Here is a 25737-nt window from a genome sequence, read left to right as displayed (position 1 = left end):
TGTAAAGCGCTGCGGAATATGTTAGCGCTATATAAAAAAAAAAAAATAAAGATTTATTTTATTTATTAAAAAGACAAGCAGGAACTTCCTGGCAGTGTCTGAAAGTTGGCTAACATACAATGCATCTGCTGCACAACCTCTCGGATAGAGAGATCTAGGACAGACTTTCTGCAGTGATGAGCTGTGCATGTAGCCCCATCCCTTGGTGGCGTCTAGTATTTTTCAGTGTGTGACATAAACATGAAGAGTGTGAAACACTTAGATCGATCCTTTTGATCTGCACGCAGATAAGCCGCTGCTAGATGGCTTCTTCAGTGGCTTCCTCCGCTCTCCCCATAGAGAACACAGGAAGGCTTGTGCAGGAGAGTCGGGACAGATATTGGATGGCCAGTCAGCATTGTATGAGCCACAAAGAGGAGCAAACACAATGGGATCTACTATTCTAGATAAATATTTTCTTGTGGGAAACTTTACTTACAGGTGGTCCACGTGTGGCGGTTTCTCCCGATTTTCCTGGTTTTCCCTTTAAACCCTGATAAAAGTGAAATGACACTGTATATATATATGGCGAGTTGAAATCTACATTGCTTTCTTCTACACATTACCTGAAATTCAGCCCTCACAATTATGAAGTTTAGAAACTAAGACAGATCTCATTAGCTCACTCAGTGACATAATGCCCAAATACTGAAGGCCAAGACTTTTGTTCATACAGAACGATAACTCCCTCCATAATCACTGGTTGGCAATTTACTGAAGAAAAAAATGGACGCTATAGGATGGTGATATCTCTGGAAACACGAAAACCACAATCTAAGCAATTTTTTTGGTGAAAATCTGTCAGGAGCAATTATATTCAACTCTCACAGGGAGGACACACAAGCTGATAAACCCCTGTCATAATGAATAGATAAATGAATTGCTCCTTACTCTGGCAGTAGCAGCCTGTAGCTACCATGTCTATGCGACTAATCTGCACAACTTACCATTGCTCCTTTGGATCCCTTTAACCCCTGAAAACCTCGTGGTCCAGGATGGCCCTGCAAGAAAAATAAAGATAGATGTAACTCTTCAAATACAGTAAGTGTGCGTTCAGGTATTGTGCACACATTTTACAATGGCAATTTTGGCCACATCGCTTCTACCAATTGAAATCAATAGAAGCCAAAATCCATATTACAAAAAGTGACAAGTAAATGACTATGTGGCACAATAACTGTGTAATCACCTACCTGTAATTGGGAAAACCCTTTACCTAAATTGTAAACATTCTTCACAAATGATAGGAATAAATAGATACATGCAGTAACTTACTGGTAAACCTTGTTGTCCAGCTTTTCCTCTGGGGCCTTCTGGTCCTTCTTGACCCTGTATAGAAGTAAAAAAAAAAAGATTAATATCGGCCTGAGAATCAATTAAATTACTTCTAACAGATCTGCTGTATCCTGAAGGCAAAATTAATAATAGAGGACAGATTTACTATTCTTATGTGTCCACTCAGAATCCTCTACATAGACTTTCCTACTATACAAAGCTGGCTGCCTGTCGCCACCACTAGGGGGAGCTGAGGAGTTTACTGCATACAGCAGTTCCATGTGTAACTGTACGCAGGAAGCTCCCTCCAGTGGTGCCTACGTGAATGTGCAGGGAATATGGAGCTGTGATTAATAGAAGGATATTGTATACTAAATGGGCAGATAATAAAAAAACTTAAGATGGAAAAGCGACATGCTTGTGAAGGTTGTTCACTATTGCTCTACACATTTGGACAGATTTATGATAAATTGCTGTATGTCAGACATGTTTCAGCCCTAGTACTGTATGGAAAGTAAGTCACATCATAAAAAAATCTGGTCAGTGCAACAACTCACAGGGTATCCTGGGTCCCCCGATTCCCCTCGGTCTCCACGATCACCAACAGGTCCCTAAAAAATTATAATGGTTGCATCAAGTCTGTCTGAGTTTCTGTACTGTTATTTTGCAGGGCACTAGACAAAGCCCTAAAATCTATTTTTGAGCCACTAACAAGTTGGTCAAGTGCTTGGACAAGTAGCCGCCCCCACACACATACACACACAAAAAACCATCACCCCCTGATGGACCAATTCTGGCTGTATAGATAGGGTGAGTAAATGCAGATACAGTAATTGACTAATACATGTGTCATATGAAGGCTGTGCAGCGGGACCTAGTCTAGTGTTAGTGGGAATAAGATTAAGAAAACTCAAAAGTAAGCAATAATACACATGCATATATAAATATTGTAACTAAATGGTGACTGAAATCACACCATATGTGAAAAGGCGCACCCCTATATAGGTGCATGTGTAGGCCGGACTATTATATATTGACTAGTGAGGAGTGAATGTGCTCAGATAAGGTGATATGAGCATGCTCAAGTGCTAACCGAGTGTCTTCGGCGTGCTTGAGAAATATGTTTGAGTCGCCATGACTGCATGTCTTCCGGCTGTTAGGCTATATTCACACTTTGCGGATTTTGCTGCGGATCCGTAGCGGATTTGACCGCTGCGGATCTGCAGCAGTTTCCCATGAGTTTACAGTACAATGTAAACCTATGGGAAACAAAAAACGCAGTGCACATGCTGCGGAAAAAAACGCGCGGAAACGCTGCGGTTTACATTCCGCAGCATGTCACTTCTTTTCTGCGGATTTTCACCTGTTCCAATAGGAAATGGCAGATGAAAATCCGCAGAAGAAACCGCAGTAAAAACCGCGATAAATCCGCAGTAAAAACCGCGAGGGGTTTTCACTGCGGATTTTGGAATTCCACTGCGGAAAAATCCGCAGTGGAATCTGCAAAGTGTGCACATAGCCTTAGACAGCGGCAACACGTGCATGGATTATTATTATTTATTATAGCGCCATTTATTCCATGGCGCTTTACATGTGAGGAGGGGTATACATAAGCAGCGACTTTCTTATACCTATCTTTTATACTTATGTATCATCTATGTTTTTTTATTATATTATACATGTTTACCACTTGGATTAGCGTCACCCTTTTCTTCTGGTTGTTTTGCATCAAATTCTTAATTAATAAAGTTTCTGATTTACATTTAACTTAAATATTATTGGCCTCTTTGTCTGTTTACTCTTAGTTTTGATTCTTAGTGTGAATAAGGTCTTACTCTATCTCCAGGAGCGCCGGGGACACCTTCCGTTTTGCCATCCTCCCCTTGTTCTCCCTGTAAACAAATCAAATTAAATATTACATATGGATATGGACATGGTAAGAGTGAAATGACACAATCTAGCCGATCTATTCCACACTGCAAACGAGCTGGGAAACGTTGGTGCCACCATCATATTCAATACTTGCAGATCCGGGGTGCGCTGCATGCCGACCTCCAATAATCAGTTAACTTGTGTGGGAGGGGGACAGAATAATTTATGTTTAGCTTACATGAATGAGGGAGAAAAGGAGCAATGGTAAGTGACAAGTAAAAATGCAGAGAAGAGGGGCAGAAAGTAAACATCTGAAGCTATAAATGCGCAGAGCAGAGAGACGGGTGTGTTTTATTTGGCTAACGGCCCACACACGGCGCATCTGGAGGCTCCCAAGTGGATAGGAACTTCTCACACCACATATCATCCTGTATATTATAAGGGACTGTAGATGCCATAACAGAAATGAAGGTGTTACGTTACAGGCCTGTGATTACATTGTCCTATAAGCGTGCATTCCTGTGGATGTATCCGTTTTTGTCTTTTGATCCAATAGTGATAATCCTGAGACAAAATGGTACATGTATGTGATTATCCGTGTCCTAATTTCTCCCTGCAGGAGATTCCTCTTGGCCTGCTTGGTTGATTGGCCTCAGGAACAATAAGAGCAGCTCAGTCCAGCTGGACCCAGCCACGACATTCATAGGAAGCGACGCACTCACCACTCGCCAACACGGGAGTGATATTCCAGCATGAACTGGTTACAAGCGAGCTGAGTCAGCACATACAGGTGCTTCTCACAAAATTAGAATATCATCAAAAAGTTAATTTATTTCAGTTCTTCAATACAAAAAGTGAAATTCATATATTATTTAGTCATTAGAAACAGAGTGATCTATGTCAAGTGTTTATTTCTGTTAATGTTGATTATTATGGCTTACAGCCAATGAAAACCCAAAAATCATTATCTCAGAAAATTAGAATAATTAACGAAAAACACCTGCAAAGACTTCCTAAGCGTTTATAAAGGTCCCTTAGTCCGTTTCAGTAGACTCCACAATCATGGGAAAGACTGCTGACTTGACAGATGTCCAAAAGGCAGTCATTGGCACACTTCACAAGGAGGGTAAGCCACAAAAGGTCATTGCTAAAGAAGCCAGCTGTTCACAGAGAGTTGTATCCAAGCATATTAATGGAAAGTTGAGTGGAAGAAAAAAGTGCGGTAGAAAAAGTTGCACAAGTATCCGGATAACCGTAGCCTTGAAAGGATTGTAAAGAAAAGGCCATTCAAAAATTTGGGGGAGATTCACAAGGAGTGGACTGCTGCTGGAGTCATTGCTTCAAGAAGCACCACACACAGACGTATCCAGGACATGGGCTACATGTGTCGAATGCCTTGTGTCAAGCCATTCATGGCCAATAGACAACGCCAGAAGCATCTTACCTGGGCAAAGGAGAAAAAGAGCTGGACTGTTGCTCAGTGGTCCAAGGTGTTGTTTTCAGATGAAAGTAAATTTTGCATTTCATTTGGAAATCATGGTCCCAGAGTCTGGAGGAAGAGTGGAGAGGCCACAATCCAAGCTGTTGGAGGTCTAGTGTGAGGTTTCCACAATCAGTGATAGTTTGGGGAGCCATGTCATCTGCTGGTGTAGGTCCACTGGGTTTAATCAAGACCAAAGTCAGCGCAGCCGTATACCAGGAAATTTTAGAGCACTTCATGCTTCCCTTTGCCAACAAGCTTTTTGGAGATGGAAATTTCATTCTCCAGCAAGGCTTGGCACTTGTCCACACTGCCAAAAGTACCAATACCTGGTTTACAAACAACAGTATCACTGCGCTTGATTGGTCTGCAAACTCACCTGACTTTAACCCCCCATAGAGAATCTATGGAGCATTGTAAAGAGGAAGATGAGAGACACCAGAACCAACAATCCAGAGGAGCTGAAGGCTGCTATCAAAGCAACCTGGGCTTCCAGAACACCTCAGCAGTGCCACAGGCTGGTCGCCTCCATGCCACACCGCATTGATGCAGTAATTGATGCAAAAGGAGCCCTGACCAAGTACTGAGTGCATTTACTGTACATACATGTTAGTAGGTCAACATTTCAGATTTTAAAATCATTTTTCAAGCTGGTGTTATAAAGTATTCTAATTTACTGAGATAATGACTTTTGGATTTTCATTGGCTGTAAGCAATAATTATCAACTGTAACAGGGTCTACCAAGCTGGGGTACCTCTTTCAGTACAACCCCGTGTTTCAGGAGGTCCACTCTGCTTTGGCTGGAGTCTGAATAAAGGACGCTGGCTGGAATCGCTTAGTTACCTGGGCGCATATAAAAGATCACTGCTTCTCCACGTATTTCCAGTCTGACAACACTTTACTCACAGGACACAGAATATATCACACAGATACAGAGGGCAGGCCAATAGAAAAGCGGCAGGCCAGACAATAGCCGCAGGTGGCCGGAGCCTGTCGATATTTACTGTGGGAATTACAAAGGTGGGGGGAGGACAAAAGGGGAATATAGTGTCCCCTCTGCCCAGGGGCGTAGCCTGTGGGCTGATGCATTAGGGACATGCATCTCACATGGAACCTATTATACATATATATAACTGCACAACATATTATGGGTGCTGAGTGGTTCCGTAACACAGCTCCACTTTTCAGCGACGCGATCGGCATACACAATCTGATCCTTAACGGATCGGTTTGGGGATAACCGAAGTTTATGGGGTTGGTACAAGTTCCGTTTTTCGACTGAGTCCATCGGCGTTACCGTTTTGTTTGCCGGGTCTGTAGTGGATGAAGTCCAGAGGTTGTAGGGCTAAACTCCACCACAGCAATCTGGCGTTGTCTCCAGAGACCCGATTAAGCCAGACTAGGGGATTATGGTCCGTTAGGAGGGAAAACTGTCATCCATACAAATATGGTTGCAACTTTTTGAGTTCCCATACTACCGCCAGGCACTCCTTCTCGATGGCCGCATAGCTTATTTCACGGGGCAGTAGTTTCCGACTCAGGTAAGCTACCGGGTGTTCTTGGCCGTCCGGCCCGACTTGGCTCAGTACTGCCCCCAATCCAAACATAGAAGCGTGTGTGTGAACAAGGAAATGTTTAGTTGGATCGGGTGCGGCCAATACAGGGGTATTGGTGACGGCGTCCTTTAGTTGGCGGAAGGCTTCCTCACACTCTGGGGTCCAGGTTACATGGCGGGGTTGGTTCTTACGGGTCAGATCAGTGAGGGGCTTGGCTATGCTGCTGTAATTGGGAACGAATTTCCTGTAATACCCCGCTGTCCCTAGAAACGCCATGACCTGGGTTATAGTGCGTGGGGTGGGCCATTTGGCTATGGCCTCAATCTTGGCTGGTTCTGGTCGCTGTTTCCCACTTCCCACCCAATGCCCTAAATACTGAACCTCTGCTTTGCCCACGTGACACTTGTTTGGGTTCAGGGTGATTCCGGCCTTGTGGATCCTGTCCAATACTGTCTCTAGGTGATTTAGATGCTCTTCCCATGTCGCACTGTAGATGGCGATGTCGTCCAGGTAGGCACAAGCATAGTCCTGGAGACCATCCAGAAGCCGGTCAGCCAGCCTCTGGAAGGTCGCCGGGGCAGTCTTCATCCCGAATGGCATAACTCGAAACTGGAATAAGCCAAACGGGGTGACAAATGCCGACTTGGGAATAGCGTCAGGACTAAGGGGAATCTGCCAGTAGCCTTTGCATAGATCGATGGTGGTCAAATACTTTGCCCCCGCCAGCTGGTCTAACAACTCATCCATACGCGGCATGGGATATGCACCCGTCACTGTTTTCTCATTGAGCTTACGATAGTCTACACAAAACCGTGTAGTCCCATCCTTCTTGGGCACTAGCACTACGGGGGATGCCCAGGGACTATCTGACTCTTCAATGACCCCTAAATGCAACATCTCTTGTATCTCTTGTCGCATCCCCTGTCGTACAGACTCAGGGACGCGGAAGAGGTTTTGTCGCAGGGGGGTCTGATCCTGGGTCTCAACCTTGTGTTGTGCCAGGCGAGTGTACCCTGGTCTCCCCGAAAACATCCTCTGTCGCTGCCTCAACAAGTCCTCCGCCTGCTGTCTCTCCCGGGCCTAGGTCTTCACCCAAGTGTACCTGGTCCCATGTTTTAGACTGAGTCCTTTCCCCTAAGACATCCGGCAAGGGAAGTCCAGCTAAATCCTCTGCTTCAGGTGCCCAGATGGCCACTACCTCTTCAGGGCGCTCCCGGTAGGGCTTCAGCATATTCACGTGGAACATGCGGAAAACCCTGGGGTCGTCACAATCGGCGACATTATAGGTTGTGTCGGCTATTTTCCCCACTACCTGGTAGGGCCCCCGCCATGCAGCTTGGAACTTGTTCTGCCTAGTGGCCTCTAACACCAGGACCTTCTGTCCTATTTCCAAGGTGCGCTCTCTGGTCCTCCGATCGTACCATACGCGCTGGCGCCGCTGGGTCGCCTGCATGTTCTCACGTACAGCCTTTGGTCAGCTCCTGTAGGCGGTCCCGGAATTCCAGCACATAGGGTACAATAGGTACCCCTTCTATGAGACCCTCCACCTTCCCAGTGTTCTAGCACTAAGTCTAGGGGTCTCCTTACCCGTCTCCCGTATACCAGCTCGAACGGGGAGAACCCCGTGGATTCTTGGGGCACCTCCCGATAGGCAAACAGGAGGTGTGGCAAGAATTTCTCCTAGTCCCTGTAGGTCCTGGTAAAAGTCCCAATGAGTTGTTTTAACGTCCCATTAACCCCTTCCTGACCCATGACGCCACGTAGGCGTCATGAAAGTCGGTGCCAATCCGACCCATGACGCCTATGTGGCGTCATGGAAAGATCGCGTCCCTGCAGATCGGGTGAAAGGGTTAACTCCAATTTCACACGATCTGCAGGGACAGGGGGAGTGGTAGTACAGCGCAGGGGGGGTGGCTGCACCCCCCCGTGGCTACGATCGCTCTGATTGGCAGTTTCACTTTCAACAGCCAATCAGAGCGATTTGTAATATTTCACCTAAAAACTGGTGAAATATTACAATCCAGCCATGGCCGATGCTGCAATAGCATCGGCCATGGCTGGAAACACTGATGTGCCCCCACCCCACCAATCTCCCCCCCCAGTCCTCCGATCTGTGGTCCGCTCCCCTCCGTCCTGTGCTCCGCTCCCCGTCCTCCTGTCCGCTCCCCCCGTGCTCCAATCCCAACCCCCGTGCTCCAATCCAACCCCCCTGCACTCCGATCCACCCCCCCATGCTCCAATCCACCACCCCATGCTCCGATCCACTCCCCGTGCTCCCCCCCCCCATCATACTTACCGAGCCTCCCGGGGTCCGTCCGTCTTCTCCATGGGCGCCGCCATCTTCCAAAATGGCGGGCACATGCGCAGTGCGCCCGCCGAATCTGCCGGCCGGCAGATTCGTTCCAATGTGCATTTTGATCACTGATAAAACCTATCACAGTGATCAAAATAAAAAAAACAGTAAATGACCCCCCTTCCCTTTTGTCACCCCTATAGGTAGGGACAATAATAAAATAAAGAATTTTTTTTTCCCACTAAGGTTGGGGTTAGAACTAGGGTTAGGGTACGGTATGTGCACACGTATTCTGTTCCTCTGCGGATTTTTCCGCAGCGGATTTGATAAATCCGCAGTGCTAAACCGCTGTGGATTTATCGCGGATTTACCGCGGTTTTTCTGCGCATTTCACTGCGGTTTTACAACTGCGATTTTCTATTTGAGCAGTTGTAAAACCGCTGCGGAATCCGCAGAAAGAAGTGACATGCTGCGAAATGTAAACCCCTGCGTTTCCGTGCAGTTTTTCTGCAGCATGTGTACAGCGATTTTTGTTTCCCATAGGTTTACATTGAACTGTAAACTCATGGGAAACTGCTGCGAATCCGCAGCGTTTTCCGTGTGCACATACCTTTAGAATTATGCTATGTGCACATGGTGCGGATTTGGCTGCGGATCCGCAGCAGTGTTCCATCAGGTTTACAGTACCATGTAAACATATGGAAAACCAAATCCTCTGTGCCCATGGTGCGGAAAATACCGCGCGGAAACGCTGCGTTGTATTTTCCGCAGCATGTCAATTTTTTGTGCGGATTCCGCAGCGTTTTACACCTGTTCCTCAATAGGAATCCGCAGGTGAAATCCGCACAAAAAAACACTGGAAATCCGTAGTAAAAACGCAGGTAAAACGCAGTGCCTTTTACCTGCGGATTTTTCAAAAATGGTGGAGAAAAATCTCACACGAATCCGCAACGTGGGCACATAGCCTTAGGGTTAGGTTGGAATTAGGGTTGTGGTTAGTGTTATGAAAGGCAATTCAGTACTACAATGGACATAGCGGTCAGAGCACATACAGTGATCTGACAATAACCCAAAATCATAGAACGAGCTCTGAGACGTGGGAACTCTGCAGACCGCAATCCCTAATCCTCTCCAAACAACACTAGAGGCAGCCGTGGATTGCGCCTTACTCTGCCTATGCAACTCGGCACAGCCTGAGAAACTAACTAGCCTGAAGATAGAAAATAAGCCTACCTTGCCTCAGAGAAATACCCCAAAGGAAAAGGCAGCCCCCCACATATAATGACTGTGAGTTAAGATGAAAAGACAAACGTAGAGATGAAATAGGTTCAGCAAAGTGAGGCCCGACTTTCTTAACAGAGCGAGGATAGAAAAGTTAACTTTGCGGTCTACACAAAACCCTAAAGAAAACCACCAAAGGGGGCAAAAAGACCCTCCGTACCGAACTAACGGCACGGAGGTACACCCTTTGCGTCCCAGAGCTTCCAGCAACAAATTAGACAAGCTGGACAGAAAAAATAGCAAACAAATAGCAAAGAAGAACTTAGCTATGCAGAGCAGCAGGCCACAGGAATGATCCAGGGAAAAGCAAGTCCAAAACTGGAACATTGACAGGAAGCCAGGATCAAAGCATTAGGTGGAGTTAAGTAGAGAAGCACCTAACGACCTCACCAGATCACCTGAGGGAGGAAACTCAGAAGCCGCAGTACCACTTCCCTCCACCAACAGAAGCTCACAGAGAGAATCAGCCGAAGTACCACTTGTGACCACAGGAGGGAGCTCTGCCACAGAATTCACAACAGGTTAGGGTTGTGGTTAAGGGTGTGTTGGGGTTAGGGTTAGGGTTGTGATTAGGGTAATGGCTACAGTTGGGATAAGGGTTAGGGGTGTGTTGGGGTTAGTGTTGGAGGTAGAATTGAGGGGTTTCCACTGTTTAGGCACATCAGGGGGTCTCCAAACGCAACATGGCGCCACCATTGATTCCAGCCAATCTTGTATTCATAAAGTCAAATGGTGCTCCCTCACTTCCGAGCCCCGACGTGTGCCCAAACAGTGGTTTACCCCCACATATGGGGTACCAGCATACTCAGGACAAACTGCGCAACAATTACTGGGGTCCAATTTCTAATGTTACCCTTGTGAAAATAAAAAATTGCTTGCTAAAACATCATTTTTGAGGAAAGAAAAATGATTTGTTATTTTCACGGCTCTGCGTTGTAAACGTCTGTGAAGCACTTGGGGGTTCAAAGTGCTCACCACATATCTAGATAAGTTCCTTGGGGGGTCTAGTTTCCAAAATGGGGTCACTTGTGGGGGGTTTCTACTGTTTAGGCACACCAGGGGCTCTGCAAACACAACGTGACGCCCGCAGACCATTCCATCAAAGTCTGCATTTCAAAATGTCACTACTTCACTTCTGAGCCCCGGCATGTGCCCAAACAGTTTACCCCCACATATGGGGTATCACCATACTCAGGAGAAACTGGACAACAAATATTGGGGTCAAATTTCTCCTGTTACCCATGGGAAAATTAAAAAATTCTGGGCTAAAAAATTATTTTTGAGAAAAGAAAACGTATTTATTATTTTCACGGCTCTGCGATATAAACTTCTGTGAGGCACTTGGGGGTCCAAAGTGCTCACCACACATCTAGATAAGTTCCTTTCGGGGTCTAGTTTCCAAAATGGGGTCACTTGTGGGGGGTTTCTACTGTTTAGCCACATCAAGGGCTCTGCAAACGCAACGTGATGCCCGCAGAGCATTCCATCAAAGTCTGCATTTCAAAACGTCACTACTTCACTTCCGAGCCCCAGCATGTGCCCAAACAGTGGTTTACCCCCACATATGGGGTATCAGCGTACTCAGGAGAAACTAAACAACAACTTTTGTGGTCAAACTTCTCCCGTTACCCTTGGGAAAATAAAAAATTGCGGGCTAAAAAATCATTTTTGAGAAAATAAATTTTTTTATTTTATTTTCATGGCTCTGCGTTATAAACTTCTGTGAAGCACTTGGGGGTTCAAATGCTCACCACATATCTAGATTAGTTCCTTTGGGGGTCTAGTTTCCAAAATGGGGTCATTTGTGGGGGATCTCCAATGTTTAGGCACACAGGGGCCCTCCAAACGCGACATGGTGTCCGCTAATGATGGAGATAATTTTCCATTCAAAAAGTCAAATGGCGCGCATTCCCTTCCGAGCCCTGCCGTGTGCCCAAACAGTGGTTTACCCCCACATATGAGGTATCGGCGTACTCGGGAGAAATTGCCCAACAAATTTTAGGATCCATTTTATCCTATTGCCCATGTAAAAATGAAATAATTGAGGCGAAATGAAATTTTTGGTGAAAAAAAAATACTTTTTCATTTTTACGGATCAATTTGTGAAGCACCTGAGGGTTTAAAGTGCTCACTAGGCATCTAGATAAGTTCCTTGGGGCGTCTAGTTTCCAAAATGGGGTCACTTGTGGGGGAGCTCCAATTTTTAGGCACACGGGGGCTCTCCAAACGTGACATGGTGTCCGCTACAGAGTGGAGCCAATTTTTCATTCAAACAGTCAAATGGCGCTCCTTCCCTTCCAAGCCCTGCCGTGCACCCAAACAGTGGTTTACCCCCACATATGAGGTATCAGCGTACTCAGGACAAATTGGACAACAACTTTCGTGGTTCAGTTTCTCCTTTTACCATTGGGAAAATAAAAAAAATTGTTGCTAAAAGATCATTTTTGTGACTAAAAAATTAAATGTTCATTTTTTCCTTCCATGTTGCTTCTGCTGCTGTGAAGCACCTGAAGGGTTAATAAACTTCTTGAATGTGGTTTTGTGCACCTTGAGGGGTGCAGTTTTTAGTATGTTGTCACTTTTGGGTATTTGCAGCCATATAGACCCCTCAAACTGACTTCAAATGTGAGGTGGTCCCTAAAAAAAATGGTTTTGTAAATTTCGTTGTAAAAATGAGTAATCGCTGGTCAAATTTTAAACCTTATAACTTCCTAGCAAAAAAAAATTTTGTTTCCAAAATTGTGCTGATGTAAAGTAGACGTGTGGGAAATGTTATTTATTAACTATTTTGTGTCACATAACTCTCTGGTTTTCCAAATTTCCGTTTTTATCACAAATAAACAGAATTTATTGACCTAAATTTACCACTAACATGAAGCCCAATATGTCACGAAAAAACAATCTCAGAACCGCTAGGATCCATTGAAGCGTTCCTGAGTTATTACCTCATAAAGGGACACTGGTCAGAATTGCAAAAAACGGCCAGGTCATTAAGGTCAGAATAGGCTGGGTCATGAAGGGGTTAAAGCGTTCACACAACCCATTGGTTGCGGGTTTTACGGGGCGCTTCTAATAGACTTTACGCCGCACAGCTTCCACAGTTGGTTGGTCACCTCTGCTGCAAACTGGGCACCCTCGTCCGAGACAATCTCCCGGGGAAATCCAACCGGTGAGAAAACCTGGAGCAGGGCGGCCGCCACCGTCTCTGCCAGTATGTTAGGTAACGCAACCGCCTCTGGATACCGTGTGGCATAATCTACCACTGTCAATATATACCTTTTCCCTGATGGACTGGGTTTGGCTAACGGCCCTATCAGATCGACCGCTACTCGGCTAAATGGTTCCTCCACAATGGGGAGGGGGCGTAATTTGGCCTTGCATCGATCTCCCCTCTTGCCAATGCGCTGGCAATTGTCACAGGTCTGGCAGTACTGACTAACATCATAGGTTACCCCCGGCCAAAAGAAGTTTCGTGTCAGACGATGCCTGGTGCAACTGATGCCGAAGTGCCCGGCCAAGGGTATGTCATCAGAGATTCGCAGTAACTCCTGCCTATACTTCTTGGGAACTACCAGCTGTCGTTTTATAATGGGGCTCGTCCCTTTGTGGTGCTGCTCTGTGATCCAGTAGAGGAGTCCCTGCTTCCATACAAACTGTTCCCCTTCCAGTAACCCTCTCCCCTCTTGTGCCTTCCCGAGATATCCCTCCAATGAAGGATCCTCAAGTAACTCCCTCTTAAATTCATCTGGGGTGGCCCAAGAAATGTGTCTGGCTATAGGAATACGTGTAGGGCTGGGATGTCTTACCTGGGCCTCCTCTGAGTGTGATTCCGCCTCCGCAGCTCGAGCTTGTCTCTGGGTGGTCACAGGATATGTCTCAGCCAGAGGGGCAACCGAGAAGGCAGACAACATGGGCCCCAAGTCATTTCCCAGCAAAACATCTGCAGGCAAATCCTCCATCAAGCCAACCTCAACAAGGCCATCCCCGACTCCCCAGTTCAAGTGAATCCTGGCAGTGGGCAGTCGATGTATAGCTCCCCTTGCTACACGGACTGCCACTGTCCGGTCCGTCTTCTCTTGGTCTCGGACGAGATGAGGCTTCACAAGGGTCAAAGTTGCCCCGGAATCTCTTAGTCCCTGCATACATTTCCCATTAACCCACACGACCTGTCGATGCTGTTGTCGATTATCTGCCCGGGCTGCCTGCACGGGGTCTACTTCATGCAGCACTTCCTCCATGTCTTCCACCCCTTGGTTAGCCGTAGCCCCAATGCCGGGTCAGCTTCGCCTTGGTAGCAGTGTACAGCAGCCCGGCTGAAGGTAGCTGTTCCCACCTTTGGCCACTGGGTATGCCGAGTCCGGTTGGGACATTGTCTTTGCAGGTGGCCCAGCTGACGGCAGGTGTGGCATCGCGCTCCAGGGGGACTGTGGTAGGCCGGGTTTCTGGCTGGTCCCCCTACAATCTTTGGTGGTTTGGGGCCCTCCAGGTTCATGGGCGGACCCCTAGTGACCATTTTTGATCCGGACAACTGAGGCCTCCTGGCATCATGATGTTCATCGGCCAGACGAGCGGCTTCCTCAAGAGTCGTTGGCCGCCTGTTCCGAAGCCATTCCTGTGTCTCGGGGGTTAGTCCATTAAAGAATCGTTCTAATAAAAAGAGCTGGAGGATGTCCTCCTTAGTGGTTGCTTGGCTCCCTTGTACCCACTGTAGCAGTGACCACCGTAATTTACAGGCCCATTCAGCGTGGGTATCGGCTACACGTTTTATAAGAGGGCATTTGGTGCAGACATCACCCCTGACGAAGCCACCAGAGCGTGGCGACACGCGTTGGGTGTCTGCAGCCTGCATGCTTTCCTAAACAGGGCACACTTCTCATTTCCATTCAGCCTCTGACCGGTGCCTATGGAATGCTGCTACTTCTTGCATTCTATACATTTATTTGATTCTGGGCGCATGGTCTTATTTTAGTTAGGCAGTGGATGACGCATTATAGGCCTTGATTTGTGGCCCCAGCCTCTTTGTGGTGCATTTCTATGACTGGTAATTATCCGACAGCACCGTTAATCTGTATTAACATTTACTACGCCACATTTGTTGCATGGTGTTTGTTTGGCTATGTCGCCGGGTCTCCCTAGATTTGTATAACATGTATTTTCATGTATGTCTCTATGGGGCTGGTTGGGCTGGCTTGACTTTATAATTTTGCTGTCATCCAAGCTATTATATCGTATGGGAATGTGTATTTAACCTTGTCCAGGTGTGTGCAGGCTTCTGCCCTATTTCGGGCTTCAGTGCTTATGGGATTACTCTGTATCCTTTTTTAAATATTTTTAGTGTGTGTTGCCTTCTGTATATTATTGTGTTCAATAAAGCTGTGTTTTTTGCATTTGTTTGGTGGTGACTCCCTTCTATAAGGCCTGCCTTCTCTTTCTTTATTCACATGTGACTATTTTTAGGCCTGGTTTGAGTCCCACGTTCCGTGGTGCCCCCATTTCTTTGTATATCGATATATTGTGTATATGCGGGTGTTCTTTTGGCCCGCATCTTCTGGGTGCTGGCACACGGTTGGATTGATATATTGATATATTGGCTATTTTTAGCATAGTATTGTATATTTTTTGTTGTTCAGTATTATAGAATGGATTTGGCGGCTAGAGAGGCTGCATGGAGTAACAAGGCGAGAAATTTGTTTCATGATGATGTATCTGGTACGGCGGAATTGGGGTCTGGCACCAGTGATTTTCATCAGGTGACCAGGGAACTGACTAATTTACATAAGGCATATGCTAAAACCTGGTGGAATTTAAAAACCCTAGAAGAGTATAAACGAGTTGGCATTATCCCAAGGGGCCTGAGGGTACAAATATTTCCCGCCTGGGAAGTGGATGATGGATTCCAAAACCTGGGAGTCTGGTCTGTCCAAATGTTCTTTTATCATTTTGGACATGTTGGTCGAACATGACCAGGGGGTCCTTAGGTCCCTGAAAGATAAAATCCAAGTATGTGAGGGTAAATTGGATGGCTTTGACCGTAAATCCCTGGTGGAACCCTTTCAGGAGCAGCTCAAGAATACCCTTGATAGTTTTGAAAAAGACATCACTGCCAGAAAGAGACACAAGTTTAAGAGGGATCAAACGGATTTTAGGAATGGTCAAGCCTTTAAATGGACACACAAGGGGAATAAGAGGCTGGGAAAAGAGTCAGGCCAGGCTGAGAGTCACACAGCCACATTATCAGATGCACCCTCCAGTGATGGTTTTTTATCATCCGAAATAAGCGACATTGACAGCGTAGGAGGAGGGGCCGGAGGAAGAGACGTACCCCAAAAGAGGCGCACTCGGAACCGCAAAGTTTGGTCACCACGGCATGTGCGGGAGACGCGGCAGAACAGGAGACGCTAATTTCCGAGTCATCATCAGCCACTGGTAAGCTTCAAATCATAAATCTTTCTAATTATGTGTTATCGGAACAAGAAATCGCCTTATTAGAAAAGGGTCTTTCCTTTTGCCCTACCAGTGGGTTGGATAAATTTACTTTTATCAAGGATGTCTATCTGTTCTGCAGGCAGCTCACCTTTAAACTGCTTTATCACCGTCCATCAGCCCTGGACGAATTGCCCATGGCCGACAGACTAGTCCTGAGGGACCTTCTGGATGAAGGTGAAGAGTGCCAGCCCAGAAGAAAATTTACTGGTAGGCTCCCCTCTCAAGCTACCCCCCCCCCCCCCGTTCAATTTGTTCCCTGCGGTACAGAGCTTTTTTAATGCGGTGTGCAGGGAGGTCCATGACCTCAAGCTCGATCCTATTAGGGGGATGAATATCAGCAAAAAGGATCAGGTTGTCTTGGCCAGATTAGGGTCCAACAGTGATTTTGTCATTCGTGAGGCGGACAAGGGGGGCAACTTGGTTATTTGGCCGGTTGACCTCTATACACAGGAGGCCAGGCGCCAATTGGGTAATACGGAGTGTTATCAAGTGCTCCCCTCTGATCCCACTGGTATTTTTCAGGGCAAACTGAGTCGTCTACTGGAGGCCGCATATACACGCAACATTATCAACAAACGGGAACAAGATTTTCTGACCAACCACCATCCCAGGGTTCCCACCTTCTATATGCTTCCCAAGGTACACAAGTCCTTACAGGCTCCTCCGGGTAGGCCTATAGTTTCTGGGATTGGTGGGTTACTTGAGCGGCCTTGTGTATATATTGATTTCTTTCTTCAGCCTCTGGTTGTGTCCCTTAAGTCATATGTCAAGGACTCCACATTTCTTATTTTACAACTTCAGGACTTGGAGATTCCGCAAGGGGCGTGGCTAGTTACTCTCGATGTGGATCTTTGTATACGTGCATTGGACATGAATTGGGCGTACGTGCTGTGTCTTTCTTTCTGGATTCTAACACCACTGGGGATAGAGGACACGATTCATTCATCTTGGATTTGCTGCTCTTCATTTTGGACCAAAATTATTTTATCTTTGATCGTGTCTTCTACAGGCAAGTGAGGGGCACCGCTATGGGGGCTCGTTGTGCCCCCTCATACGCCAACCTCTTTTTGGGGTGGTGGGAGGTCACAAGGGTGTTCTGCCTGGAGCACTTCTCTAAATATGTCAGCAAATGGTTTCGATATATCGATGACGTTGTGTTTATTTGGACAGGCACCCTGGAACAGTGTAAAGACTTCGTGGGCATATTGAATGATAACCCCTGGAACATTCGTTTAACATCACAGTATTCCCAGACGGACATTGAGTTTTTGGACCTGAGACTACAAGTGAGGGACTCCAAAATATCGACGACTCTATATCGAAAGCCCACAGCTACGAATAGCTTGCTGCATTTCGAGAGCTTCCACCCCTTGCACCTTAAAACAGGTATACCAAAGGGTCAATTTTATAGAGTCAGGAGGAATTGCAGTGAACATGGAGACTTTGTTACGCAGTCCCGTGATCTCACTGCACGTTTCCGTGAGAGGGGGTACCCGAAACGGGTTATTTCCCGGGCATTTTCTGCGGCTAGTCATAGCAACAGGGAGGCGCTTTTACAAGGTAGAACTAAGACCACTGAAAAACCACTTGGAATCATAACAGGTTTCAACAACCAGTGGCGTGACTTAAGGGGGATTCTTTCTAAGTATTGGGGTATCTTACAAAGTGAGCCAAAACTTCTCCCCCATATTGCCCCACAACCCAATTTGGTAGCCAGGAGGGCTAGAAGTCTTAGGGACTGTTTAAGCCACAGCCACTTCCAACGGCCTGTCACCAGACTCTGTAGAGGGGTTAGACTCATGGGCACTTTCCTATGTGGGAGCTGTAGTATCTGCCCTTTCACCAGTGGTGATGAGAAAATCATGGTGCCCTCTTTGTTTTCACAGACTCCCATCAAGGCCTATTTCAACTGTAGGTCTCGAAACGTGGTTTATGCGTTGGTCTGCCCGTGCCCCAAAATCTATGTGGGTCAAACCACCCAGGAGCTCAGGAGGCGTATACAGCAACACTTCTCCACTATTTCAACGGCCAGAAGAGATAAGACAAAAGGAAAAACCCTCACTTCAGTGGCAGAACATTTTCTTGTTGAACACGACTCATCATGGGCTGGCACGAAGATTTTGGGACTTGAAGCGGTACGAACGAATATTAGGGGTGGAAATGTAACCCTTGAACTTCTCAAAAGGGAATCCAAGTGGATTTTTGATCTAAATTGTGTAGTCCCTATGGGCATCAACGAGGACTTATTATTCACCGGTTTTTACAAACAATAAATAAGGACAATTAATGGATTTTGTTGGTTAGGCCAGTGTAATATGGACCATTCTGTTTGCCCTTGTACACCTTTACGTCCTCAGTGGGGTCATTATTTGGCTCGCTAGCGGCTTGTCTTAATCGGGTAAGATCTTTTCGTCATCATAGGGGCCTCACATTTGGATCTTTCATGTGCCCGCATTGGGGCATTATGGCTATTGGGTACTCTGGCTATCTGCTTGAGTTCCTCTAATTGTGTAGGGCTATATATGTTCATTGATAAAACATGTTTTTGGTACTTTATCTAATTATACGGTTTATTTTATATTTTTATTTATTGTTTTTTGTTTTTTTTTGTTTTTTATTTTATTATTTTTTTCTTTTGTATTACTTTTACTTTATCCCTTTATAATTAGCTGATCACTTGAGTCCTGTTGCCTTACATTCCTGGTGGCACATAGTAGTGATTGTCCATTCTTTATTAGTTAACATGCAGTGCCCCCTTTCTGTGTGGGTTATATTTTGTTCCCGTGTTCTTTCTATTATGCATATCCATTTTTACCTCTCTGCTCCTTCGGATTCATCTCCTGTGAGGGTTTTGTTCCTCACCGTGTATGCACTTATATTCCAGGTGGCACACAGTATTGACTGTCCATTCTTTATTTATTTTAGTCAATATTTAGTGCCCCCTTTCTTGTGTGGGTTATACACTGTTTTCCTGATCGTAGTAGTATGTATATGGGGTGTGGGGTATACGCTGTTCCCCTGGTCTTACCAGTATTTATATGCATTCTTACTTTTTGGTTCCCTAGGACTGGATTTATCTTCCGTGAGTGTCTTCTCCTCACCGCGCATGCGCTACAGCTTTTGTATATGCGCTGCCTTGACGACCAGGAGCGGAGTATTTACTTCCGCTCTGGGACGCCGGTGCATGCGCATTGCATACACGCCGGGCCCGGCGGGTGCAAACGCCATTTGCACGTACCACATGCGGCATCTCTAGCCGTCGCACAGCTGTTACTGGGTAAGTCGCCGATGACTTGGTATTTAAGCAGAGGGCATTTGGTGCAGACATCACCCCTGACGAAGCCACCAGAGTGTGGCGACACGCGTTGGGTGTCTGCAGCCTGCATGCTTTCCTAAACAGGGCACACTTCTCATTTCCATTCAGCCTCTGACCGGTGCCTATGGAATGCTGCTACTTCTTGCATCCTATACATTTATTTGATTCTGGGCGCATGGTCTTATTTTAGTTAGGCAGTGGATGACGCATTATAGGCCTTGATTTGTGGCCCCAGCCTCTTTGTGGTGCATTTCTATGACTGGTAATTATCCGACAGCACCGTTAATCTGTATTAACATTTACTACGCCACATTTGTTGCATGGTGTTTGTTTGGCTATGTCGCCGGGTCTCCCTAGATTTGTATAACATGTATTTTCATGTATGTCTCTATGGGGCTGGTTGGGCTGGCTTGACTTTATAATTTTGCTGTCATCCAAGCTATTATATCGTATGGGAATGTGTATTTAACCTTGTCCAGGTGTGTGCAGGCTTCTGCCCTATTTCGGGCTTCAGTGCTTATGGGATTACTCTGTATCCTTTTTTAAATGTTTTTAGTGTGTGTTGCCTTCTGTATATTATTATGTTCAATAAAGCTGTGTGTTTTTTGCATTTGTTTGGTGGTGACTCCCTTCTATAAGGCCTGCCTTCTCTTTCTTTATTCGCATGTGACTATTTTTAGGCCTGGTTTGAGTCCCACGTTCCGTGGTGCCCCCATTTCTTTGTATAACGTTTTATAAGTCCGCGGAATTTTTGGCGGTATGCCTCTGGTGTCAGCGCATACCGGGCCAAGATCACTTCTTTGATCCGCTCATAGTCCATACAGTCCTCATCAGGTACCGTGCGATAGGCGTCCGCTGCCTGGCCTGTCAGCTTGCTGGCCAGAATCTGAACCCGTTCCTCCGGCTTCACTTGATGAAGGGCACATTGCCGCTCAAAGTCCTGCAGAAAGCCATCAATGTCTTCCTCTGCCTCCCCCAACTGTCGGAAGGCATTATATTGGATTTTTTTGTGGCTTACTGTTGAAGGTACCTGGTCGAAGGCCAGAGCTCCCCCTGCTCACTGACTCTCCTCTCTCCGCTCTGCCATCTCCATCTTGGCTAGCTCTATCCTGGTCCGCTCGGCCATCTTTTCCTTCAGATCAGTACGCACATCAGCCATCACCTCTCGTATGATCTCTACTGCAGGGTTTGGGCCATAGAACGCCAGTCTGTTCTTTACCTCCCTCTGGAATTCAGTCTCCTCCACGTTCACATTGGGGGGTGCTGCACTGTCGTGTTCCATGATGGCTGCTATCAAATCCGCTTTTGTTTTGTTGCTAGCGATCAACCCTCGGGCTTCCACTAGATCTTTTAATGTAGTCCTCTTTAACTTCTGGTAGTTGTTTTCCATTCATTCCTTTCATCCTGTAGAAGGGGTATCATATCCCGCTGTCTGCCACCAGTGTAACGGGGTCTACCAAGCTGGGGTACCTCTTTCAGTACCACCCCGTGTTTCAGGAGGTCCACTCTGCTTTGGCTGGAGTCTGAACGAAGGACGCTGGCTGGAATCGCTTAGTTACATGGGGGCATATAAAAGATCACTGCTTCTCCACGTATTTCCAGTCTGACAACACTTTACTCACAGGACAAAGAATATATCACACAGATACAGAGGGCAGGCCAATAGAAAAGAGGCAGGCCAGACATACATTACAATAGCCGTAGGTGGCCGGAGCCTGCCGATATTTACTGTGGGAATTATAAAGGTGGGGGGAGGACAAAAGGGAAATATCGTGTCCCCTCTGCCCAGGGGCGCAGTCTGTGGGCTGATGCATTAGGGACATGCATCTCACATGGAACCTATTATACATACATATAACTGCACAACATATTCTGGGTGCAGAGTGGTTCCGTAACACATAACATCAACATTAACAGAAATAAACACGTGAAATATATCACTCTGTAATGACTATATAATACTTAAGTTTCACTTTTTGTATTGACGTACTGAAACAAATTAACTGTTTGAGGATATTCTAATTTTGTGAGAAGCACCTGTATATGAGAGGGTTATGTATGAGGAGTCATGGCTGACGACCCTGAACCTCCAAAATGTTCTCAGGGGTTTGTGGAACTTATTGTGTGCCCACTGCTTATAGGCATAAGAAGGGTCTTTTCTACACCCAGTAGTGATAGCTATGCAGTGATCTTATCACTGACTAATTGTCATGCTGCTGCAGTGCAGTATAGTGCAACCTCCACTAGGGGGAGTTTGAGAGGGAAGTGAGACTGCACACACAGAGCAGCAGCACAGACGCCACCAAGTGGCAAGAGAATGGTCAGACAAGCCAAGTCAAAACAAACTGTTAGAAGCAGAAGTAACAATAGTAGCAGCAGTATACGTGGTCAGGAACAAGCCAGGGGGTTCAGCAATGGTCAGAAGCGGATAAGGCAAAGACAGAAGGCAGAAGCGAGTCCAAATACGAGCCAAGTTAAAAACCAGAGAATCAAGCCAACAAACAGGGAAACACTGGGAAAAGGGCAGACAGATTGAGTTAACAGACACGGGGCAAGTCAGGGATCACAGCAGAACAAATCAAGAGCTACCAGAGTCAGGTTCACACGCTGAAAGCAGAACTATAGCGAACACCGACAGCAGGATGCATCGGAGCTAAATAGCACACCTGAACCCAGAATGAGGCAGAGCAAAGTTAACTCTTGACATGATCCACCCGGAAAAAGGGCAGAAAGGATTAAACCCTGGAACGGATCATGACACTAATGATGGCTCCCTAGCAGAAGGCAACAGATGCACTATATGGGTATTGCATTTAAAGTGAAGCTGTCCGGTGATCTCTCCAGCCCTGTTTGAGAGCAGGATATGACAGCAGGAGAGCAGATATATTGGACTATACGATTTGGAACATGATTATTGTATAAAAAATAATAGTAAATCTTAGTAAATAATGTCAGGATGCCCATGAGAGACAGAAACAGTCAGGCTTATCTCACACCGTACACAGATTTTAGGCCTCATTCAGACTTCATTTTTTGTGTACGAGTGCTATCCATGTTTTTCACATTTAGCACTTATACCTGTAATAGTCTATGGAGTACGGTAGTTCACATATTTGAACTTTTCCTTGCTCCAGGAGGTCTGTGTTGTGTAAAATTGCAGAGACATGTCAGATATTGATCAGAGTGTCGGATCAAAATCATCAATGCAGATCTATGGGTCCATGAAAAAATAACAGCAGCACTCAGACACACCTTGACAGCTCTGGATCCTGATTGTCCCTGTTTGGGGGAATCCTCTCCCTGCAGCCAGGACTCCTTCGAACTATATGCATAGAACATAGCCTATACGTCTGATGAATTGTCTACATCCGAAATGTTAACACAGTACTGTACTTACTGCAGTGTAAACAATGGATATGAAATAGTGACAAATCCAATTTGAATCATCTCCACGTGCCTTTAGGTGTGCAATTCCTTCAGCACTCAGATGCCATCCTATACTGGTCAAGAAGAGAAGGAGAAACTTTTTTTCCTCATCAGAGAAAAACTGATGAAACTCAGAAAACTTGGATGTCACGCTGATGAAAATCACTGAAGAAACTTGTCCGTTTTTTTTAACGTACGGGAAAAATGGACAGTCTGAATGAGGCCTTAGGCTGGTTTCACACATCTGACATTCATGGTCTGAGTACAGACCAGCTGACGGTCTGTTGACCCGAACTTTCTGCCTATGAGGTTGTTGAGATTTGGTCAGATAATCAGCGGCCAGTGTGGGCATAACAGTGATATGTCACATGTGTGGAACCGGATTAATGCAGGAAAAGTTATCAATTGTTCTGTGTGTAGGTAAGCAAGGCATTTTATCTGTCCTAGGTGTCCTGTATAGTTAGTGATGAGCGAACATGCTCACATAAGGTGTTATCCAAGCATGCTCGGTTGTTATCTGAGTATCTGGGACCTGCTTGAATAATATGTGAGTTCCTACGACTGCATCAATTGTGGCTATTAAACAGCTGCAACACATGCAGGAATTGCCTGTTTGTTAGACTGCTGCAACACATGCAGGAATTGCCTGTTTGTTAGACAGCTGCAACACATGCAGGAATTGCCTGTTTGTTAGACAGCTGCAACACATGCAGGAATTGCCTGTTTGTTAGGCAATCCCCATATGTTTTGTGGCTGTCTAACAGCCGCAAAACATGCAGCCACGGGGAATCGAACATATTATTCGAGCAAGAACAAGATCCTTGGAGAACACGTTATCCGAGCATGTTTGCTCATCACTAGTCCTGTATAATCCAATACATGGCTGCACTCATCTTCTCTGCTTCTATCATGTCCTGCTCTGACATGCGGCAGCAGAGATCACCTGACTCTGCATGGCGACACACACAGTCCCTTATTCGTCTGTATTATGCGCCAGTATGTGCCACCTTATTCTTTCTCTGCATACAATGTTCTGAGGGGAAAATAGATTTAATTTGGCATATGGAATCCTTGAGAAAAAAAAACCCTCTGAGCCCAAAGCTGGTTGTATGGCTGTTTGAATGATGTTATAACATTAGTTACACTTGTGCTTTGCGTTCCACTAACCAGATAGCACCCAACATATCCACGTACCTATAAAAATGTAAAAAATGGTGGCGCAAAGTGTCACCGTTATAAACCCAACCCTGAGGAAGGAGACAGGCGTCTCCGAAACGCGTCGGTTGTTTGGCCCCATTCGCACTCCGTACTCACTTGCTCGGTCACCGGGGGTTACGGTCACGTGACTTGTTACGTCACCCAGGTCCTGCGCACTGCCGGCACGCACTGCCGCTTACACACGCGGCGTCGGCTCTTCAGGATCTCCGTCTCCTCTCGGAGACCAGCTGTTTGTGGCTTGCCGCCGGCCGGGGCAGCCACTTGACCAGACTTTCTGTGCACGCTGAAGGACTCATCGCGCAACAAGAGCGCTCAAGATTCCTCATCCTACGATACAGGTAGGAACTATTGCCGAGTGCTCCGAAGTGTTATTGCCTGTGCCAGATGAATATATTGTCATTCTGCCAGCGGCCATTTGTCTATTCAAAAGACTGAGATCGGGACACTTTTTTGAGCAAGGTTTCTTTTATTGTGTGAATATTTTATTTATTTCTTTTTCACCATCCTCCGTTATTCTCCTAGTGCTAAACCGGTATATATTACTCACGTATATATACATATCTATGTGTTTTGCATATCCACGTACCTGTTTGAATCCTGCAGTCCACATGAATCACTACCTTTAACTATAAAATGTATTACCTAAATGGAAATGTACTTGTAACTTTGAAGTTCCTTTCCACATTTACCATAAGGTTTCTGCACTTTTTCCTATGCTGCCCTCAGATAAAACTGTTCTGCCAGGTCTCCAATGCTAATCTAAGTGGATGCATGTGATGCAAACTTTTCCTTCTGGCTAATGAATTGGATATGGTTACGTACCACAGACCCAGATGATGTAGTCAGATTGGAGCATAACATTGTTGTTGCCAATCCAGACAATGTCCAGGTACAAGAACCCCAAAACTGTCAAGAACATGTTATTGCCAGAGACACGAGACTCCGCAGAGCAGCCGTGCAGTTACAATCATGATCTCATCAGGTCAGTGGTGAAGAGTTATGGAGGTGACTCAATAACATGCTCGCTGTCTGCTGGGAGTCTATTACCGTTCGGTGGGAATCTTTTGACACATACGTTCCTGAATGTAACCACAGAAACACTGGATTTACTCAGTCAAATGTACTTTTTTCCCATTAATACTGCGGGTTCATAAATAAACAGATAAAAGAGAGTGGGCAGACAAGATGATATTACTTAAACCCTTTTTCGTTTTTTGCTCCCCTTCTTCCCAGAAACATAACTTTTTATTTTTCCATCACTAAGGCCATGTTAGGGCTTGTTTTTGTGGGATGAGTTGCACTTTTCAATGACACCATTGGTTTTAACATATCGTGTACTGGAAAAAAATTATAAGTCTTGTGAAATTGCAAAAAAAAGTGCATTCCCACAGATGTTTTTCGTTTTGTTTTATTTTACTATGTTCACTAAATGCCAAAACTGACCTGCCAATATGATTCTCCAGGTCAGTATGAGTTCATAGACACCAAACATGT

General features: G+C 45.9%; 1 protein-coding gene across 1 annotated transcript in view; it reads right to left on the bottom strand.

Moving 5' to 3' along the window:
* COL27A1 (collagen type XXVII alpha 1 chain) overlaps positions 1-25737 on the bottom strand; it is a 407011-nt gene that overhangs the window by 51021 nt on the left and 330253 nt on the right. The window contains exons 42-46 of the mRNA XM_069748227.1: positions 3150-3206; positions 1872-1925; positions 1315-1368; positions 987-1040; positions 479-532 (exon numbers count right to left, since the gene is read on the bottom strand). Of these exons, the coding sequence (XP_069604328.1) occupies positions 479-532; positions 987-1040; positions 1315-1368; positions 1872-1925; positions 3150-3206 (273 nt within the window). The remainder of the gene's footprint in view (positions 1-478; positions 533-986; positions 1041-1314; positions 1369-1871; positions 1926-3149; positions 3207-25737) is intronic.

Source organism: Ranitomeya imitator, chromosome 2 (assembly GCF_032444005.1).
Source record: "Ranitomeya imitator isolate aRanImi1 chromosome 2, aRanImi1.pri, whole genome shotgun sequence".
NCBI lineage: Eukaryota > Metazoa > Chordata > Amphibia > Anura > Dendrobatidae > Ranitomeya > Ranitomeya imitator.
The sequence above is the reverse complement of the archived record's forward strand: the minus strand, read 5'-3'. Positions and strand labels throughout refer to the sequence as shown.